Genomic DNA, 17873 nt, shown 5'->3' with positions numbered 1-17873 from the left:
CAAGCTAAATTACATTTTAACTACGTTTCGAAAGTATAGTTTGGAACTAAAAAGTAAAATATAATGAAACCACCATTATCGTGTGCAGAATAGCAAAAGCAATATATTTAAATATTCCATATTCAAATTAGACAACAGTCACATAGTTCTAATAGAACCCAGAACCAAAGAGTTTCTATATCTAGGCGCTGCTATCTATAGGTGGCGCTGCTATCTATTATTAGGATATCAAAACATAATACCCCTACTATAACTAATAATAGTAAAACAAATTAAATTTTAACCATGCCTAAAGCATTTATAAAAGTATAATACTTCTTTGCACATAAACTCTTAGTGAGCAAATCAGCGGGCATGTCAGCTGTGGGCAAATAATGCAACTTAACTATTTTGTCAGAAACACACTCTCTAGTGAAGTGATATCTCACATCAATGTGTTTCGACCTTCTATGGAACACAGGATTTGACGACAGCTTAAGTGCACTCTGATTGTCATTGTACAGGTTCAAAGTATACATCTTATTAGTAATTTCAAATTGCAGGTTCCTTAAATACACTGCTTCTTTACAAGCTTCTGAAATACTCATATACTCTGCCTGACATGTTGATAAAGCTACTGTTTTTTGCTTTTTACACTCCCATGAAATGACACCATTTGACATTAAAAAACAAAACCCAGTATATGACCTCCTATCCCGAGTGTCGCTAGCCCAATCGGCATCAACAAAACCTTTTATCTCAGAATTCCCATTCTTAGAATACTTAATACCAAGATTCTTAGTTTTCTTTAAGTATTTTAAGATCCGTTTCGCATAAGTCCAATGCTCGTCAGTGTGACAATTGTTAAATTGACTTAAATAACTTACAGAATAAGTTATATCAGGTCTGGTCAAAACCGATAAGTACATTAAGCTACCTATGAGCTGTTGATATGGTATTTGGTTGTTTACATTTTGACCTACATCCACATGCAACTTATTCTCCATTGGAGTATCAAAAGTTTTACAATCTGTCATTTGAAATTTGTTCAACAAACTGTCAATATATCTTTCCTGACTCAATGTGACAGAACCCTCCAATTTATTAAATGTAACATTCATTCCTAGACATTGCTTTACCTGTCTTAAGTCTTTAATTTGAAAGTGACTTGACAACATGTCTTTGACTTGTTTACACTCCTTATCATCATTTGAAAAAATAAAGAAGTCATCTACATACACTGTGACAATGGTTTTGCGGTCACCATCAAGCTTTGTATACAGACAAGGCTCTATTTTGGATTTTGCATAACCATTTTCAACTAAACAAGTGTCTACTTTCTTATTCCAGGCCCTTGAAGCCTGCTTTAGACCGTAAATAGCTTTTTTAAGTTTTAAGACCTTTTTAGAACTCTCAGGTGAATCGAAACAATCAGGTATCTGCATATATATAGTTTCCTCTAACTCACCATTTAAAAAAAGCTGTTTTCACATCTAAATGGGTAACGTCCAGTCCTAACTGTACTGCTAAAGAGAACAATAGCCGTAAAGTTGTATGCCTGACAACAGGTGAGTAAGTCTCTGTGTAATCTACACCAGCTTTCTGTGTGAAACCCTTTGCTACAAGTCTAGCACGAAACCTCACTGAATTGTCACTGTCATACTTTTTACGTAATACCCACTTGCATTTTACAATGGTGCTGTCCTTGGGTGCATCGGCGAGTTCCCATGCCTTATTGTCTTCAAAGGATTGCAATTCATCATGCACCGCCTCCAACCACTGAGCTTTTTCTGGACCTTCCAGCGCTGCTTCAAGTGAAAGCTCACAGGTATCTTCACTGGTCTCTCCACCTACACAAGTGTTTGAAAAGCCATACCTGTCTGGTGGGTGCCTTTGCCTCTGGGAACACCTTCTCATCTCAGCGACTTCTAGAACACTATCCATACTGCTGGCTGAAGAGTCTGAAGATCCCTCTTCTTCTGGCTGATAAATGTCATCACCATCATTATACTCTTCACCACCTGAAATATTGGGAACATCCCCTACTGAATCCAATGACATTCTATCAGTAACCTTCTCCAAGATGGGTTTTCCTTCAAATTCCACTGTGGTAATTGCTGGTACAGGGTTCTCCATCACCACCACATCTCGGCTGGTTGTGATATCATTGGTTCTAGGAAGATAAATTCTATAGCCTTTAATAGCATCTGGATATCCCATGAAAATCCCTTTTTCGGCCTTCTTTTGCCACTTAAGCCGCTTCTCCTTGGGTATATGCATCATTACAACACTCCCAAAAATCCTGAGATGGCTTATGTCTGGCTTTCTGCCTGTCCAGATCTCAAAAGGTGTCTTACCATTCAAAGCTGATGCTACTGTCCTGTTAAGCAAGTATGCTGCAGTATTAGTTGCTTCTGCCCAAAACTTATCTTCCAGTTTTGCATCAAACAAGAGACATCTGGCTTTTTCAACTAAGCTGTGATTAAAGCGTTCTGCTAACGAGTTCTGCTCTGGTGTGTATGTATTTGTCTTCTGATGTATGATTCCTTCTTTGTTCAAAAAGCTATCGAATTCTTTATTGCAGAATTCCTTACCTTGGTCACTTCTTAGAATTTTGATCTTCTTATTAATCTGATTCTCTGTTAAAGCTTTATATTTCTTAAAACAATCAAAGGCTTCACTTTTGTTCTTCACAAAGTAAACATAGACCATGCGACTGTAGTCATCCACAAAGACTATAAAATATCTGGAACCTCCAAGGGATATGTTTTGAAAGGGGCCACAGACATCAGTATGTACTATCTGGAGCAGCTCTGAAGATTTGCTGCTACTCTGTGGAAAAGGTAAACGTGTCAGTTTTCCTTCGCAACACACTGTACATGATGACTTAGAAATGTCTGCCTTACTGTCAAGTGTGAGCCCTTCCACGGCGTCCTGCATCTTGTTCAAGTAATTACTGTTACAATGTCCGAGACGGCGATGCCACGTCTCTCCCGACACCATTGCAGCAGCTCCCAACACTTGATTGACGTTTAACTTGTATACTCCATTTATCACGACGTACGATTTATCGTGACGACCGGCCTGGCCTAGTGGGTAGTGACCCTGCCTGTGAAGCCGATGGTCCTGGGTTCGAATCCCGGTAAGGGCATTTATTTGTGTGATGAGCACAGATATTTGCTCCTGAGTCATGGGTGTTTTCTATGTATTTAAGTATTTATATATTATATATATCGTTGTCTGAGTGCCCATAACACAAGCCTCCTTGGGCTTACCGTGGGACTTAGTCAATCTGTGTAAGAATGTCCTATAATATTTATTTATTTATTTATTTATTTTTATTTATCAAGCACGCTGTTGCAACAAGCTCTCCTATTTTGTTGTAAACATTGCAACCAACTTTAGTAAACTCAACTGTGTTGTCGTTTTTAATCAACTCGCTGACGGATAACAGATTCGTTGTCAAACTTGGGACACACAAAACATTTTCAACAACGACATCGTATTTGCATTTATCTGTCAAAGTCGTAATCATTACGTTGCCGCAGCACTTCACTGGTAGTTTTTGTTTGTTCGCGACTACAATTTCTGTCGTCGAAAGCTCGCTTGACATGTTTCTGATCCAATTTTCGTTCGCAGTAAGATGAAAACTACTGCCCGAGTCTATATACCACTCGTCCTCCCCGAAATTGCAACTCATGAAAACGGCACTGAACGCATTTGTTTGTTTGCGTTCTCGCGACTTAGTATTTGTCGGACTTTTATCAGCTTTTCTTTCCGTGCACTGATTACGATAATGGCCGGGCATCTTGCATTTGTAACAAACAATCGCCTTTTGTTTTGAGTAATTTGAGTTTGGCTTTGACGTTGACGTATGAGCATTGTTGTCTCTGGTCCCGCTAGTGTTGTGACCAAACTTATTTTTTCGAAACATCGCAAAAGCTCCACTTACGTCGCCACTGTCTTCTTCTAAATCCATCAGTTTGGTTTTGATCGCATCAGCTGTTATAGAAATACCTGAATGCTCGATCGCCATTATCATCGGCGAATATTTGTCGGATAATCCTGCTAAAAGTAGCGATCCGACCCATTCATCATTAATGTTAAAGCCCGTTCCACTTAATTTTTGACTGGTTTCTATGAGTTGCGTGACATAAGACGTCATCGACGAACAATTTTCTAGACGAATGGAAATGAGATTTCTCAGCAAACTGATTCTTCTTGTGAATCCTGAGTCATCAAACAACTGCTTTAGTTTTACCCAAAGCTCCTTCGAATTTTGTACGTCTTTGATATGCACGTAAAGCGACGGGTCAATCGTTAAGATTAATTTGGCTTTGGTTTTCGCGTCAATCACAGCTTCTTCTGTCTTCGTGGTTACGATGCACTCTGAAGACCCTTCCAGAACTAAAAAATTCTGCGCGGCGAAAGCCCATTCTGCATAATTCTCACGATCTTTAAGTTTTGGCATACTCACGACATAATTAGTATTCGAAGTCGACATTTTTCACTAATTTATTAGCGCAGTATATTCTCAAACTGCAAAAACTTATCCAGTACTAAAATGCAAGATTATTGCGAGAATAAATACAATTTTACTGGGACATAACCTATAATGAAACCACCATTATCGTGTGCAGAATAGCAAAAGCAATATATTTAAATATTCCATATTCAAATTAGACAACAGTCACATAGTTCTAATATAAAAAGCACTAGTTCGAGAAATTAAGCTTCTCGCACGCTACGCAGCCACAAAAAGTACCACTTTTTGAGCAACTGTATTAAAAAAATATACAAACAACGGACAAGTTTCTGTCCAGTCGACGGCGCCGAGTTCGCTAAGGTCTTTCTGCACTTCGTCTCTCCAGCGGTACCTAGGGCGTCCACACGGCTTTAGACAGAGTAGCATGGCGGTCTTTGGTGTCGGAGGCCAAGATCCACTTCGGGTCGTCGCGCCGCAGCAGTAAGTGAATAAGTAACAGACAAGTACTAATATAATAATTTTCCTAACAGGAAAGGCTGCTCATTCGAGGACATGTGGGAGTCGGAGTACCCCTCCCGACGCGGACCGCGCGCCTGCCACGCGCTGCTGCACGGGACCCAGGACCACTTCTACCCCGTGTTCCGGAACAACCACTACGCCGTGTTCCGGCTGCACGACTACAGTGTCAGGTACTGCCACGCGCTGCTGCACGGCACACAGGACCACTTCTACCCCGTGTTCCGGAATAACCACTACGCTGTGTTCCGGCTGCACGACTACAGTGTCAGGTACTGCCACGCGCTGCTGCACGGGACCCAGGACCACTTCTACCCCGTGTTCCGGAACAACCACTACGCCGTGTTCCGGCTGCACGACTACAGTGTCAGGTACTGCCACGCGCTGCTGCACGGGACCCAGGACCACTTCTACCCCGTGTTCCGGAACAACCACTACGCCGTGTTCCGGCTGCACGACTACAGTGTCAGGTACTGCCACGCGCTGCTGCACGGGACGCAGGACCACTTCTACCCCGTGTTCCGGAACAACCACTACGCCGTGTTCCGGCTGCACGACTACAGTGTCAGGTACTGCCACGCGCTGCTGCACGGGACCCAGGACCACTTCTACCCCGTGTTCCGGAACAACCACTACGCCGTGTTCCGGCTGCACGACTACAGTGTCAGGTACTGCCACGCGCTGCTGCACGGGACCCAGGACCACTTCTACCCCGTGTTCCGGAACAACCACTACGCCGTGCTCCGGCTGCACGACTACAGTGTCAGGTACTGCCACGCGCTGCTGCACGGGACCCAGGACCACTTCTACCCCGTGTTCCGGAACAACCACTACGCCGTGTTCCGGCTGCACGACTACAGTGTCAGGTACTGCCACGCGCTGCTGCACGGGACCCAGGACCACTTCTACCCCGTGTTCCGGAACAACCACTACGCCGTGTTCCGGCTGCACGACTACAGTGTCAGGTACTGCCACGCGCTGCTGCACGGGACCCAGGACCACTTCTACCCCGTGTTCCGGAACAACCACTACGCCGTGTTCCGGCTGCACGACTACAGTGTCAGGTACTGCCACGCGCTGCTGCACGGGACCCAGGACCACTTCTACCCCGTGTTCCGGAACAACCACTACGCCGTGTTCCGGCTGCACGACTACAGTGTCAGGTACTGCCACGCGCTGCTGCACGGGACCCAGGACCACTTCTACCCCGTGTTCCGGAACAACCACTACGCCGTGTTCCGGCTGCACGACTACAGTGTCAGGTACTGCCACGCGCTGCTGCACGGGACGCAGGACCACTTCTACCCCGTGTTCCGGAACAACCACTACGCCGTGTTCCGGCTGCACGACTACAGTGTCAGGTACTGCCACGCGCTGCTGCACGGGACGCAGGACCACTTCTACCCCGTGTTCCGGAACAACCACTACGCCGTGTTCCGGCTGCACGACTACAGTGTCAGGTACTGCCACGCGCTGCTGCACGGGACCCAGGACCACTTCTACCCCGTGTTCCGGAACAACCACTACGCCGTGTTCCGGCTGCACGACTACAGTGTCAGGTACTGCCACGCGCTGCTGCACGGGACCCAGGACCACTTCTACCCCGTGTTCCGGAACAACCACTACGCCGTGTTCCGGCTGCACGACTACAGTGTCAGGTACTGCCACGCGCTGCTGCACGGGACCCAGGACCACTTCTACCCCGTGTTCCGGAACAACCCCTACGCCGTGTTCCGGCTGCACGACTACAGTGTCAGGTACTGCCACGCGCTGCTGCACGGGACCCAGGACCACTTCTACCCCGTGTTCCGGAACAACCACTACGCCGTGTTCCGGCTGCACGACTACAGTGTCAGGTACTGCCACGCGCTGCTGCACGGGACCCAGGACCACTTCTACCCCGTGTTCCGGAACAACCACTACGCCGTGTTCCGGCTGCACGACTACAGTGTCAGGTACTGCCACGCGCTGCTGCACGGGACCCAGGACCACTTCTACCCCGTGTTCCGGAACAACCACTACGCCGTGTTCCGGCTGCACGACTACAGTGTCAGGTACTGCCACGCGCTGCTGCACGGGACCCAGGACCACTTCTACCCCGTGTTCCGGAACAACCACTACGCCGTGTTCCGGCTGCACGACTACAGTGTCAGGTACTGCCACGCGCTGCTGCACGGGACGCAGGACCACTTCTACCCCGTGTTCCGGAACAACCACTACGCCGTGTTCCGGCTGCACGACTACAGTGTCAGGTACTGCCACGCGCTGCTGCACGGGACGCAGGACCACTTCTACCCCGTGTTCCGGAACAACCACTACGCCGTGTTCCGGCTGCACGACTACAGTGTCAGGTACTGCCACGCGCTGCTGCACGGGACGCAGGACCACTTCTACCCCGTGTTCCGGAACAACCACTACGCCGTGTTCCGGCTGCACGACTACAGTGTCAGGTACTGCCACGCGCTGCTGCACGGGACGCAGGACCACTTCTACCCCGTGTTCCGGAACAACCACTACGCCGTGTTCCGGCTGCACGACTACAGTGTCAGGTACTGCCACGCGCTGCTGCACGGGACGCAGGACCACTTCTACCCCGTGTTCCGGAACAACCACTACGCCGTGTTCCGGCTGCACGACTACAGTGTCAGGTACTGCCACGCGCTGCTGCACGGGACGCAGGACCACTTCTACCCCGTGTTCCGGAACAACCACTACGCCGTGTTCCGGCTGCACGACTACAGTGTCAGGTACTGCCACGCGCTGCTGCACGGGACGCAGGACCACTTCTACCCCGTGTTCCGGAACAACCACTACGCCGTGTTCCGGCTGCACGACTACAGTGTCAGGTACTGCCACGCGCTGCTGCACGGGACGCAGGACCACTTCTACCCCGTGTTCCGGAACAACCACTACGCCGTGTTCCGGCTGCACGACTACAGTGTCAGGTACTGCCACGCGCTGCTGCACGGGACGCAGGACCACTTCTACCCCGTGTTCCGGAACAACCACTACGCCGTGTTCCGGCTGCACGACTACAGTGTCAGGTACTGCCACGCGCTGCTGCACGGCACGCAGGACCACTTCTACCCCGTGTTCCGGAACAACCACTACGCCGTGTTCCGGCTGCACGACTACAGTGTCAGGTACTGCCACGCGCTGCTGCACGGCACGCAGGACCACTTCTACCCCGTGTTCCGGAACAACCACTACGCCGTGTTCCGGCTGCACGACTACAGTGTCAGGTACTGCCACGCGCTGCTGCACGGGACGCAGGACCACTTCTACCCCGTGTTCCGGAACAACCACTACGCCGTGTTCCGGCTGCACGACTACAGTGTCAGGTACTGCCACGCGCTGCTGCACGGGACGCAGGACCACTTCTACCCCGTGTTCCGGAACAACCACTACGCCGTGTTCCGGCTGCACGACTACAGTGTCAGGTACTGCCACGCGCTGCTGCACGGGACGCAGGACCACTTCTACCCCGTGTTCCGGAACAACCACTACGCCGTGTTCCGGCTGCACGACTACAGTGTCAGGTACTGCCACGCGCTGCTGCACGGGACGCAGGACCACTTCTACCCCGTGTTCCGGAACAACCACTACGCCGTGTTCCGGCTGCACGACTACAGTGTCAGGTACTGCCACGCGCTGCTGCACGGCACGCAGGACCACTTCTACCCCGTGTTCCGGAACAACCACTACGCCGTGTTCCGGCTGCACGACTACAGTGTCAGGTACTGCCACGCGCTGCTGCACGGCACGCAGGACCACTTCTACCCCGTGTTCCGGAACAACCACTACGCCGTGTTCCGGCTGCACGACTACAGTGTCAGGTACTGCCACGCGCTGCTGCACGGGACGCAGGACCACTTCTACCCCGTGTTCCGGAACAACCACTACGCCGTGTTCCGGCTGCACGACTACAGTGTCAGGTACTGCCACGCGCTGCTGCACGGGACGCAGGACCACTTCTACCCCGTGTTCCGGAACAACCACTACGCCGTGTTCCGGCTGCACGACTACAGTGTCAGGTACTGCCACGCGCTGCTGCACGGGACGCAGGACCACTTCTACCCCGTGTTCCGGAACAACCACTACGCCGTGTTCCGGCTGCACGACTACAGTGTCAGGTACTGCCACGCGCTGCTGCACGGGACGCAGGACCACTTCTACCCCGTGTTCCGGAACAACCACTACGCCGTGTTCCGGCTGCACGACTACAGTGTCAGGTACTGCCACGCGCTGCTGCACGGGACGCAGGACCACTTCTACCCCGTGTTCCGGAACAACCACTGCGCCGTGTTCCGGCTGCACGACTACAGTGTCAGGTACTGCCACGCGCTGCTGCACGGGACGCAGGACCACTTCTACCCCGTGTTCCGGAACAACCACTACGCCGTGTTCCGGCTGCACGACTACAGTGTCAGGTACTGCCACGCGCTGCTGCACGGGACGCAGGACCACTTCTACCCCGTGTTCCGGAACAACCACTACGCCGTGTTCCGGCTGCACGACTACAGTGTCAGGTACTGCCACGCGCTGCTGCACGGGACGCAGGACCACTTCTACCCCGTGTTCCGGAACAACCACTACGCCGTGTTCCGGCTGCACGACTACAGTGTCAGGTACTGCCACGCGCTGCTGCACGGGACGCAGGACCACTTCTACCCCGTGTTCCGGAACAACCACTACGCCGTGTTCCGGCTGCACGACTACAGTGTCAGGTACTGCCACGCGCTGCTGCACGGGACGCAGGACCACTTCTACCCCGTGTTCCGGAACAACCACTACGCCGTGTTCCGGCTGCACGACTACAGTGTCAGGTACTGCCACGCGCTGCTGCACGGGACGCAGGACCACTTCTACCCCGTGTTCCGGAACAACCACTACGCCGTGTTCCGGCTGCACGACTACAGTGTCAGGTACTGCCACGCGCTGCTGCACGGGACGCAGGACCACTTCTACCCCGTGTTCCGGAACAACCACTACGCCGTGTTCCGGCTGCACGACTACAGTGTCAGGTACTGCCACGCGCTGCTGCACGGGACGCAGGACCACTTCTACCCCGTGTTCCGGAACAACCACTACGCCGTGTTCCGGCTGCACGACTACAGTGTCAGGTACTGCCACGCGCTGCTGCACGGGACGCAGGACCACTTCTACCCCGTGTTCCGGAACAACCACTACGCCGTGTTCCGGCTGCACGACTACAGTGTCAGGTACTGCCACGCGCTGCTGCACGGGACGCAGGACCACTTCTACCCCGTGTTCCGGAACAACCACTACGCCGTGTTCCGGCTGCACGACTACAGTGTCAGGTACTGCCACGCGCTGCTGCACGGGACGCAGGACCACTTCTACCCCGTGTTCCGGAACAACCACTACGCCGTGTTCCGGCTGCACGACTACAGTGTCAGGTACTGCCACGCGCTGCTGCACGGGACGCAGGACCACTTCTACCCCGTGTTCCGGAACAACCACTACGCCGTGTTCCGGCTGCACGACTACAGTGTCAGGTACTGCCACGCGCTGCTGCACGGGACGCAGGACCACTTCTACCCCGTGTTCCGGAACAACCACTACGCCGTGTTCCGGCTGCACGACTACAGTGTCAGGTACTGCCACGCGCTGCTGCACGGGACGCAGGACCACTTCTACCCCGTGTTCCGGAACAACCACTACGCCGTGTTCCGGCTGCACGACTACAGTGTCAGGTACTGCCACGCGCTGCTGCACGGGACGCAGGACCACTTCTACCCCGTGTTCCGGAACAACCACTACGCCGTGTTCCGGCTGCACGACTACAGTGTCAGGTACTGCCACGCGCTGCTGCACGGGACGCAGGACCACTTCTACCCCGTGTTCCGGAACAACCACTACGCCGTGTTCCGGCTGCACGACTACAGTGTCAGGTACTGCCACGCGCTGCTGCACGGGACGCAGGACCACTTCTACCCCGTGTTCCGGAACAACCACTACGCCGTGTTCCGGCTGCACGACTACAGTGTCAGGTACTGCCACGCGCTGCTGCACGGGACGCAGGACCACTTCTACCCCGTGTTCCGGAACAACCACTACGCCGTGTTCCGGCTGCACGACTACAGTGTCAGGTACTGCCACGCGCTGCTGCACGGGACGCAGGACCACTTCTACCCCGTGTTCCGGAACAACCACTACGCCGTGTTCCGGCTGCACGACTACAGTGTCAGGTACTGCCACGCGCTGCTGCACGGGACGCAGGACCACTTCTACCCCGTGTTCCGGAACAACCACTACGCCGTGTTCCGGCTGCACGACTACAGTGTCAGGTACTGCCACGCGCTGCTGCACGGGACGCAGGACCACTTCTACCCCGTGTTCCGGAACAACCACTACGCCGTGTTCCGGCTGCACGACTACAGTGTCAGGTACTGCCACGCGCTGCTGCACGGGACCCAGGACCACTTCTACCCCGTGTTCCGGAACAACCACTACGCCGTGTTCCGGCTGCACGACTACAGTGTCAGGTACTGCCACGCGCTGCTGCACGGGACGCAGGACCACTTCTACCCCGTGTTCCGGAACAACCACTACGCCGTGTTCCGGCTGCACGACTACAGTGTCAGGTACTGCCACGCGCTGCTGCACGGGACGCAGGACCACTTCTACCCCGTGTTCCGGAACAACCACTACGCCGTGTTCCGGCTGCACGACTACAGTGTCAGGTACTGCCACGCGCTGCTGCACGGGACGCAGGACCACTTCTACCCCGTGTTCCGGAACAACCACTACGCCGTGTTCCGGCTGCACGACTACAGTGTCAGGTACTGGCCCCTCTGCTGCATGACGAATTGTAATGGACCTAAAACAGGTCCTTGAGGTACTCCCATACTTTTTACACAATCAAAAGCTTTAGATAAGTCTACTTAGTTAATTGTGTTGAATATCGGTTTTCGAAATAACACTCATTTTTTTATATTGTCATAATGTAGGTTTTTTTACGAAGCAAATAGTTTTTTTTTTTAATATATTTGCTTTTTATTTTATTTATTTATTTTTTCAGGTACATGCCTCGTAGCTTTGACTCTTGACAGCCGGCCGGGATCGACGATCTGGCCACCCACCAGTTAGAGTGAGACGCGTGTATTCTCTCTCTTTCTGAAGGACATAGTGAATAAGTGAAAATATTTTGTAAAGGCCTAACTATGAAAATAATTCTTAAGTGTTATTTATTATTATTATTTATTATTAAGGTTTGCCAACATGGACTTAATGGACTTACTTTTAAGTGTTAAAATTTACCTTTACTGTAAAGATTTGTCTAAAAAATCGTGCCTGATTTTCACAGCTGGAGTGAGATGGTGCAGTACGGCGTCATGATTTGTGGTAGAGAGTTACAGGAAAGAATTGTGTCGTTTTCAATCAAAAGGTACCACATTGTCGGTTGCCATAACGACGCTCTGACAGGTTTTTCGTATAAAGATACAATTTTCGTCCTTATGGTAAGCGACAATGTGGTACCTTTTGATTGAAAACGTCACAGATATATGTACAATCAACAGCAGAAGTTGCTAAGCGGGCGAGGTGTTCAAAATGATCTAGACGCGACTTTATTGTTAAAAGAATTAGAGCGTGTCAAGGTAACTTGCTTCTTGCACCAATCCACTAACCCGGGGTTAACCGGTTAAACCGTTAACCCGGTGTCAAATTGTAATGGTAACCATGGTGACTGCAAGTTTAACCGGTTAGCCCCGGGTTAATGGGGCAAGTGGCCCTAAGATAAGTAAAGTCTAAGAAAAAAACGTGCCTCGGAAATCAAGAAAAAGTTATATTCGAGTAGCGTCACTCCTTTAGCCTATACTCGGGTAGATGGCGACACCGTTTGATATTTAACAACTTTAACACATAACTATCAGTGAACGAACATAGTCATATGAAAAATGAAAATGAAAAAAATTTGCTATGGCAATAACTCTCTATACACTCCATTCTCTTTGGTTACAGGAGTTACAGCATAATGCGCGGAGTACGCCATCTACATCCGTTGTGAAATTTCTAAGCACGATTTTTTCTTAAACGAACTTACGCTTTAGATTGTGATTTTTAGATGTACCATAGAGAAATAAGTAAGCATAGCGTGCTCACGCCATATATCTTTTTTCGTATCAAAACGTTTATTATTTTCGTAGTCGACATCTAGCGTCAAGTAGCGGAATTATCAGTACTGCTACTCGACAATAGATGTCGCGACGAATGAAAAGTCTAATGCTCAACAATTTTCAGCTAATATTATAACCGGATTAACCGGAACTCTATTTTCAAGTCCTTCTGCTTGTAATATTAGTTGTAAATTGTTGAGCAATACACTTTTCGTCAGTCGCGACACAAGTGACATCTAATGTCGAGTAGCGGTACTAATAAATCAGCTACTTGACGCTAGATGTCGACTACGAAAATAATAAACGTTTTGATACGAAAACTGATGTATGGAGTGAGCACTCTATGAAATACAGACTTCATTGGTAAATATAAACAGTACATTTTACACGTCATAAACACTATTGAGTACTTAATTATAACCTTATCATTAGATATAAGTAACAAACAAGTAACATTATTAGTAGGTAGGTAGGTACTAGAACCTGTTTTCGAACGGTGCTGGGTCAATTACTTACCGGCGCACTCGTAATGTCAGCAATACGATAGTATTCCTGATCTATAAGAAATGATTAAAGTTTCTTTTTGATTATCGCATCGCTAGTCGAGTCTTTAATGACATTAGGTACGGAGTTGTAGCCAATCGGTCCCATGACGTCGAGCGATTGTCGAGACTTACTTATTTCTTCTTTCGTATTCGCCGTAGAAAAATGACACTCGGTAGCTCAGTTGTTATTCTGGTATCCCGGACCGGAGTCGCTAGGTCGAGACAGAGTCGGTGAATTTTCTTTAAAAAAAAGGTTTAATTTGATTTTTCCACCTACTTGCTCTAAGATCGTTCCAACTTTGCCAGTAATGGCTTATTGACAGCAGAGAGGTGTCACATGTGCGTACTAAGACGCGTAAATTAGTGCGAAATATTGTAATCGAAATTTTTGATACCTCAAGTAGATGGCGCTAGTAAAAACTAATTATGTAAATTATTGTTAGTTGACATATAACGTTATTTACGTAATTTTCTGACCACCGAATAATTCATTTATGTCAGAATTAACTTAATTAATTCTTGTAAATTTTGTATAAAACCATTAAAAACGCATTTAAGTAAGTTAAAGTGTCAAGATTGAACATTAAGTATTACATATGTTATATTATAACTTTATTTCTGTAAATTATTTTCTGCAAATGCGGGTTGTTGACAGATTTTTAAACAAAATAATTTTGCAGATTAAGTAAATGGCCTAAAAGAATGCCTTATGACAGTTTATGACGTAAAAATAAAAATAATATAGAATAGAAACGAAATAAAATAAAACTATGAAAACGTATATTGAATTTATAATACATCCCGACGTTTCGAACCCTTTACAGCGTTCGTGGTCAACGGGTGACTGAGGAAAAATTACAAAGTGCAAAAATACCCACATACTAAAAATAATGAACAATCATAGACTATAAACTTTAAGGCTGGTTGTACATGCAAAATCGGTTCATAAGGCTAGTTATACACTACAATTATTTTCAAGTAAAGATATATATATATATACGCGATAAAAACTACGCCGGCTCCAACCCTACACCACGGACCCGAGAAGATTTAATTCCCTCCTAAATTGTAGGAGGGTATCCCAATATGGGACCGGCAACAAACTCGGCGGGACACATCTTTTCAAAACATATATATCATCATTCGCTTGCCCTTGTCCCATTCACTTGGGGTCGGCGCAGCATGTCTTTTTCTTCCATATATCTCTGTCACCCGTCATTTCATCATTCACTTGCGTTAGTTTCATATCATCTTTCACACAGTCCATCCACCTTTTCCTCGGTTGTCCTCTCCTCGTACTTCCCTCCACATTCATTCTTATGGGATGTATTATAAATTCAATATACGCGATATAATCCGTTTTCATAGTTTTATTTCATGAGTAACTATCGCGGTAACCGAAGACAATATTAGAAACGAAATAGTTTATTTGGTGACATAATAAAACTTAACCTACAAATACGTCTTTTTCTAATACATTCTAACACCAAAATGGATGCCACTCAGCATTTGCCGATGACTAAGATTCTTAGCTATGACGCTGGTTTTCAAGGCAACCAGAGAGAAAAAAAAAACATAAAATAAAACTACTAACATGTGGGAGGTGAGTTTAAAATGGTTAAGCTTCAATTTCAAATGTATATAAATTGTATTATATGTACATTATTACTTCGAATATAAATAAAAGCATATACTGTTTACTGTGTGACCCATTCGTGATGTGATTAGTGTACGTAAGTTAGAACTTAAAAGGTTATTTGTACTTACATTAAACGGTTGTTCTGTTTCATTCGTCTTTTATTATTTGCGAATAGAACCTACCTGTACCACAAATTGTTGTGTTCCTGCCGGTGAGTAAGGTTGCCAGAGCTCGAGGGAGAGGAGTGTTAGGGTCGGCAACGCGCATGTAACTCCTCTGGACTCGTAGACTCGCACCTAAACTGGAAATCTCATATTGAAAAACTAAATAAAAGAATATCCAACCAGTGTTATGCTCTTTCCGTTTTATCTAGTACTTGCTCAGCAGACATAGTACAAAAAGCCTTTTATGGAAATGTTTACCCTCTTTTAAATTATGGTGTTATTTACTGGGGAAATTCTGTCAATGTCAAAACAACTTTTAAGCTACAGAAGAAATGTATACGCATTATATACCGCCTCTATCACAGGGAATCCCTCAGAAATATTTTCAAGGATAATAAATTCCTTACCTTAACTGGCCTCTACATCCTTGAGCTGTGTTCGTTTGTATCGTTCAATAAACATTATTTTAATTTCTGGTCAGCACGGCGTGATAACTTACGCCCTCATTATCAGTACAATATATTGCTCCCGAGGGTTAATAACACAACATACTGCAATAGTACATTTATCTCGGCCATCAAAATTTTCAACCATTTACCCAATAGTCTTAAGATGTTAAGCGGACAGTCATTTAAACGACAGCTAAAGCAGTGGCTAATAGATCATGATTTTTATGATTTGAATGAGTATCTTTCATTTAAAACTGTATAATTGTAGATGTACTTATTATAAATATAAGTGATGATGTATATAATATTGTAATTATGTAGAATATTGTACACCCGAAAAGGGTAGCCGTTGGTACTATGTACTATGTATCATTTTAACATCATGTTTGACACGGTAAACAATAAACTTATTCTTCTTCTTCTTCTTCTTCTTCTTGGAGTTGCAGGCGTACATAGGCTATGGAGACTGCTTAACATCAGGCGGGCCGTATGCTTGTTTGCCACCGACGTAGTATAAAAAAAAAACAAATAATCAATACTCTTTATTTACATACAAGATACATATATACCTATAGTGGTACTACGTAAACGAAATTAATAACTAGCTTAAATCTAAAATAGGCCCTTGAGGCATTGTACCAAGAATGCTGGCGGCATTTCCTCGCTGTATCGCAATGCTGATACGTTGTGCGAGGAAGCCGCCAGCTCTTCGATCACCAGTTACGTGGTTACGTCAACCAGACGCTTCGCGATTTCTGCAAACAACTTGTGCGCGCTGGGACCCCATGGACCTAGAGTTTCAACTCCAAATGGAACGAAATGATACTCTCTACCCAGGCTCAAAAGCATAATTATAATACAAATATTATCATAATTAAAACCGAAAACATAAAAAGTAACTGCGATAATTTAAACCTTCTGTTTTATTTAATGTCTTGTCGTATCTAGATTAAAAATAAAGTAAACTGACTGTTGCAATAATTTATTTATTGTATTTTATGATATTACTGCGTAATCGTGTATAATCCTATCCTACTTCAAAAGTTGGGAAAGATCTAATGAAAGTGTGATTAGAAATTTGTCATTAATGATGACAACGCCACACTTTGTCATTGCAAAAGCCATCTTGAAAGTTATCTTGGTCTGACTCTATGCAGTCATGCTCTTGATTTAGCCATAAATTGCTGAATGCATGCATTGCATGCGCATATAAGAATAAATTAAACCCATATTAAACCCTATACAAAACAGATAAGGAAATGTCAAGAATCTCATATATATGAGGATAATGCTATGTTAGTCAGCGAATATTTCGAATTATTCAAAACGTGTTCTTAGCTTTACGACGCAGTAATTACGTGTGATGAGTTACTTCAAGAAGCTTACACCTTGACTAGGTACCTATAGTAGGAGTAGGTTAAGGGCCAATTAGAATCACACTTGTAATCGGGCGCGAGCAAGTCGTTTTCCGTTTCACGAAATACCAGACCATGTTTAACAATTAATTGCCAAAAATGCTCAATGTTTGATATTTTTGCATTTGGACAATTTTTTTTACATTTCAAAAAATATTAACGATGTGCTGATATCGGCCCGATCGCAAGTGTGGATCTAATCCTACGACGCTAAGACTGTCAGTTAAACCGTTCAGTTAATAAAAAGTCGTTCGTTTGATTAATTAAATTTGTATTTAATTAAAACCCGTATTTACGGGTGGGGACTAAATTTAATTTCCTGTTCTGAATTTTGTGTTACTTCTCAACCTGCTCGAATGCCTTTAATCACTTTCTTTGGTGGTTACGAGAGTGATGGTTCATTTGGCTTTTCTGTACTTTGACTAGGGTCGCCAGCAGTGCTTCTAGAATTTGTTTAGATTTTCATTTGATGCTGCTTCGTTTGGCTTTTCTGTACTTTCACTAGGGTCGGCAGCAGTTCTAGAATTTGTTTAGATTTT

At 46.9% G+C, this 17873-nt stretch overlaps 1 protein-coding gene across 1 annotated transcript in view; it reads left to right on the top strand.

Moving 5' to 3' along the window:
- LOC134752120 (protein C-mannosyl-transferase DPY19L1) overlaps positions 1-15454 on the top strand; it is a 40526-nt gene extending 25072 nt beyond the window's left edge. The window contains exons 11-12 of the mRNA XM_063687693.1: positions 4996-5154; positions 12027-15454. Coding sequence (XP_063543763.1) covers positions 4996-5154; positions 12027-12054 — 187 coding nt within the window. The 3' untranslated portion in view covers positions 12055-15454. The remainder of the gene's footprint in view (positions 1-4995; positions 5155-12026) is intronic.
- Positions 15455-17873: the final 2419 nt, after the last annotated feature.

The sequence above is a fragment of the Cydia strobilella genome, chromosome 24 (assembly GCF_947568885.1).
Source record: "Cydia strobilella chromosome 24, ilCydStro3.1, whole genome shotgun sequence".
Lineage (NCBI taxonomy): Eukaryota > Metazoa > Arthropoda > Insecta > Lepidoptera > Tortricidae > Cydia > Cydia strobilella.
This window is presented reverse-complemented; position numbering and strand designations above follow the sequence as displayed.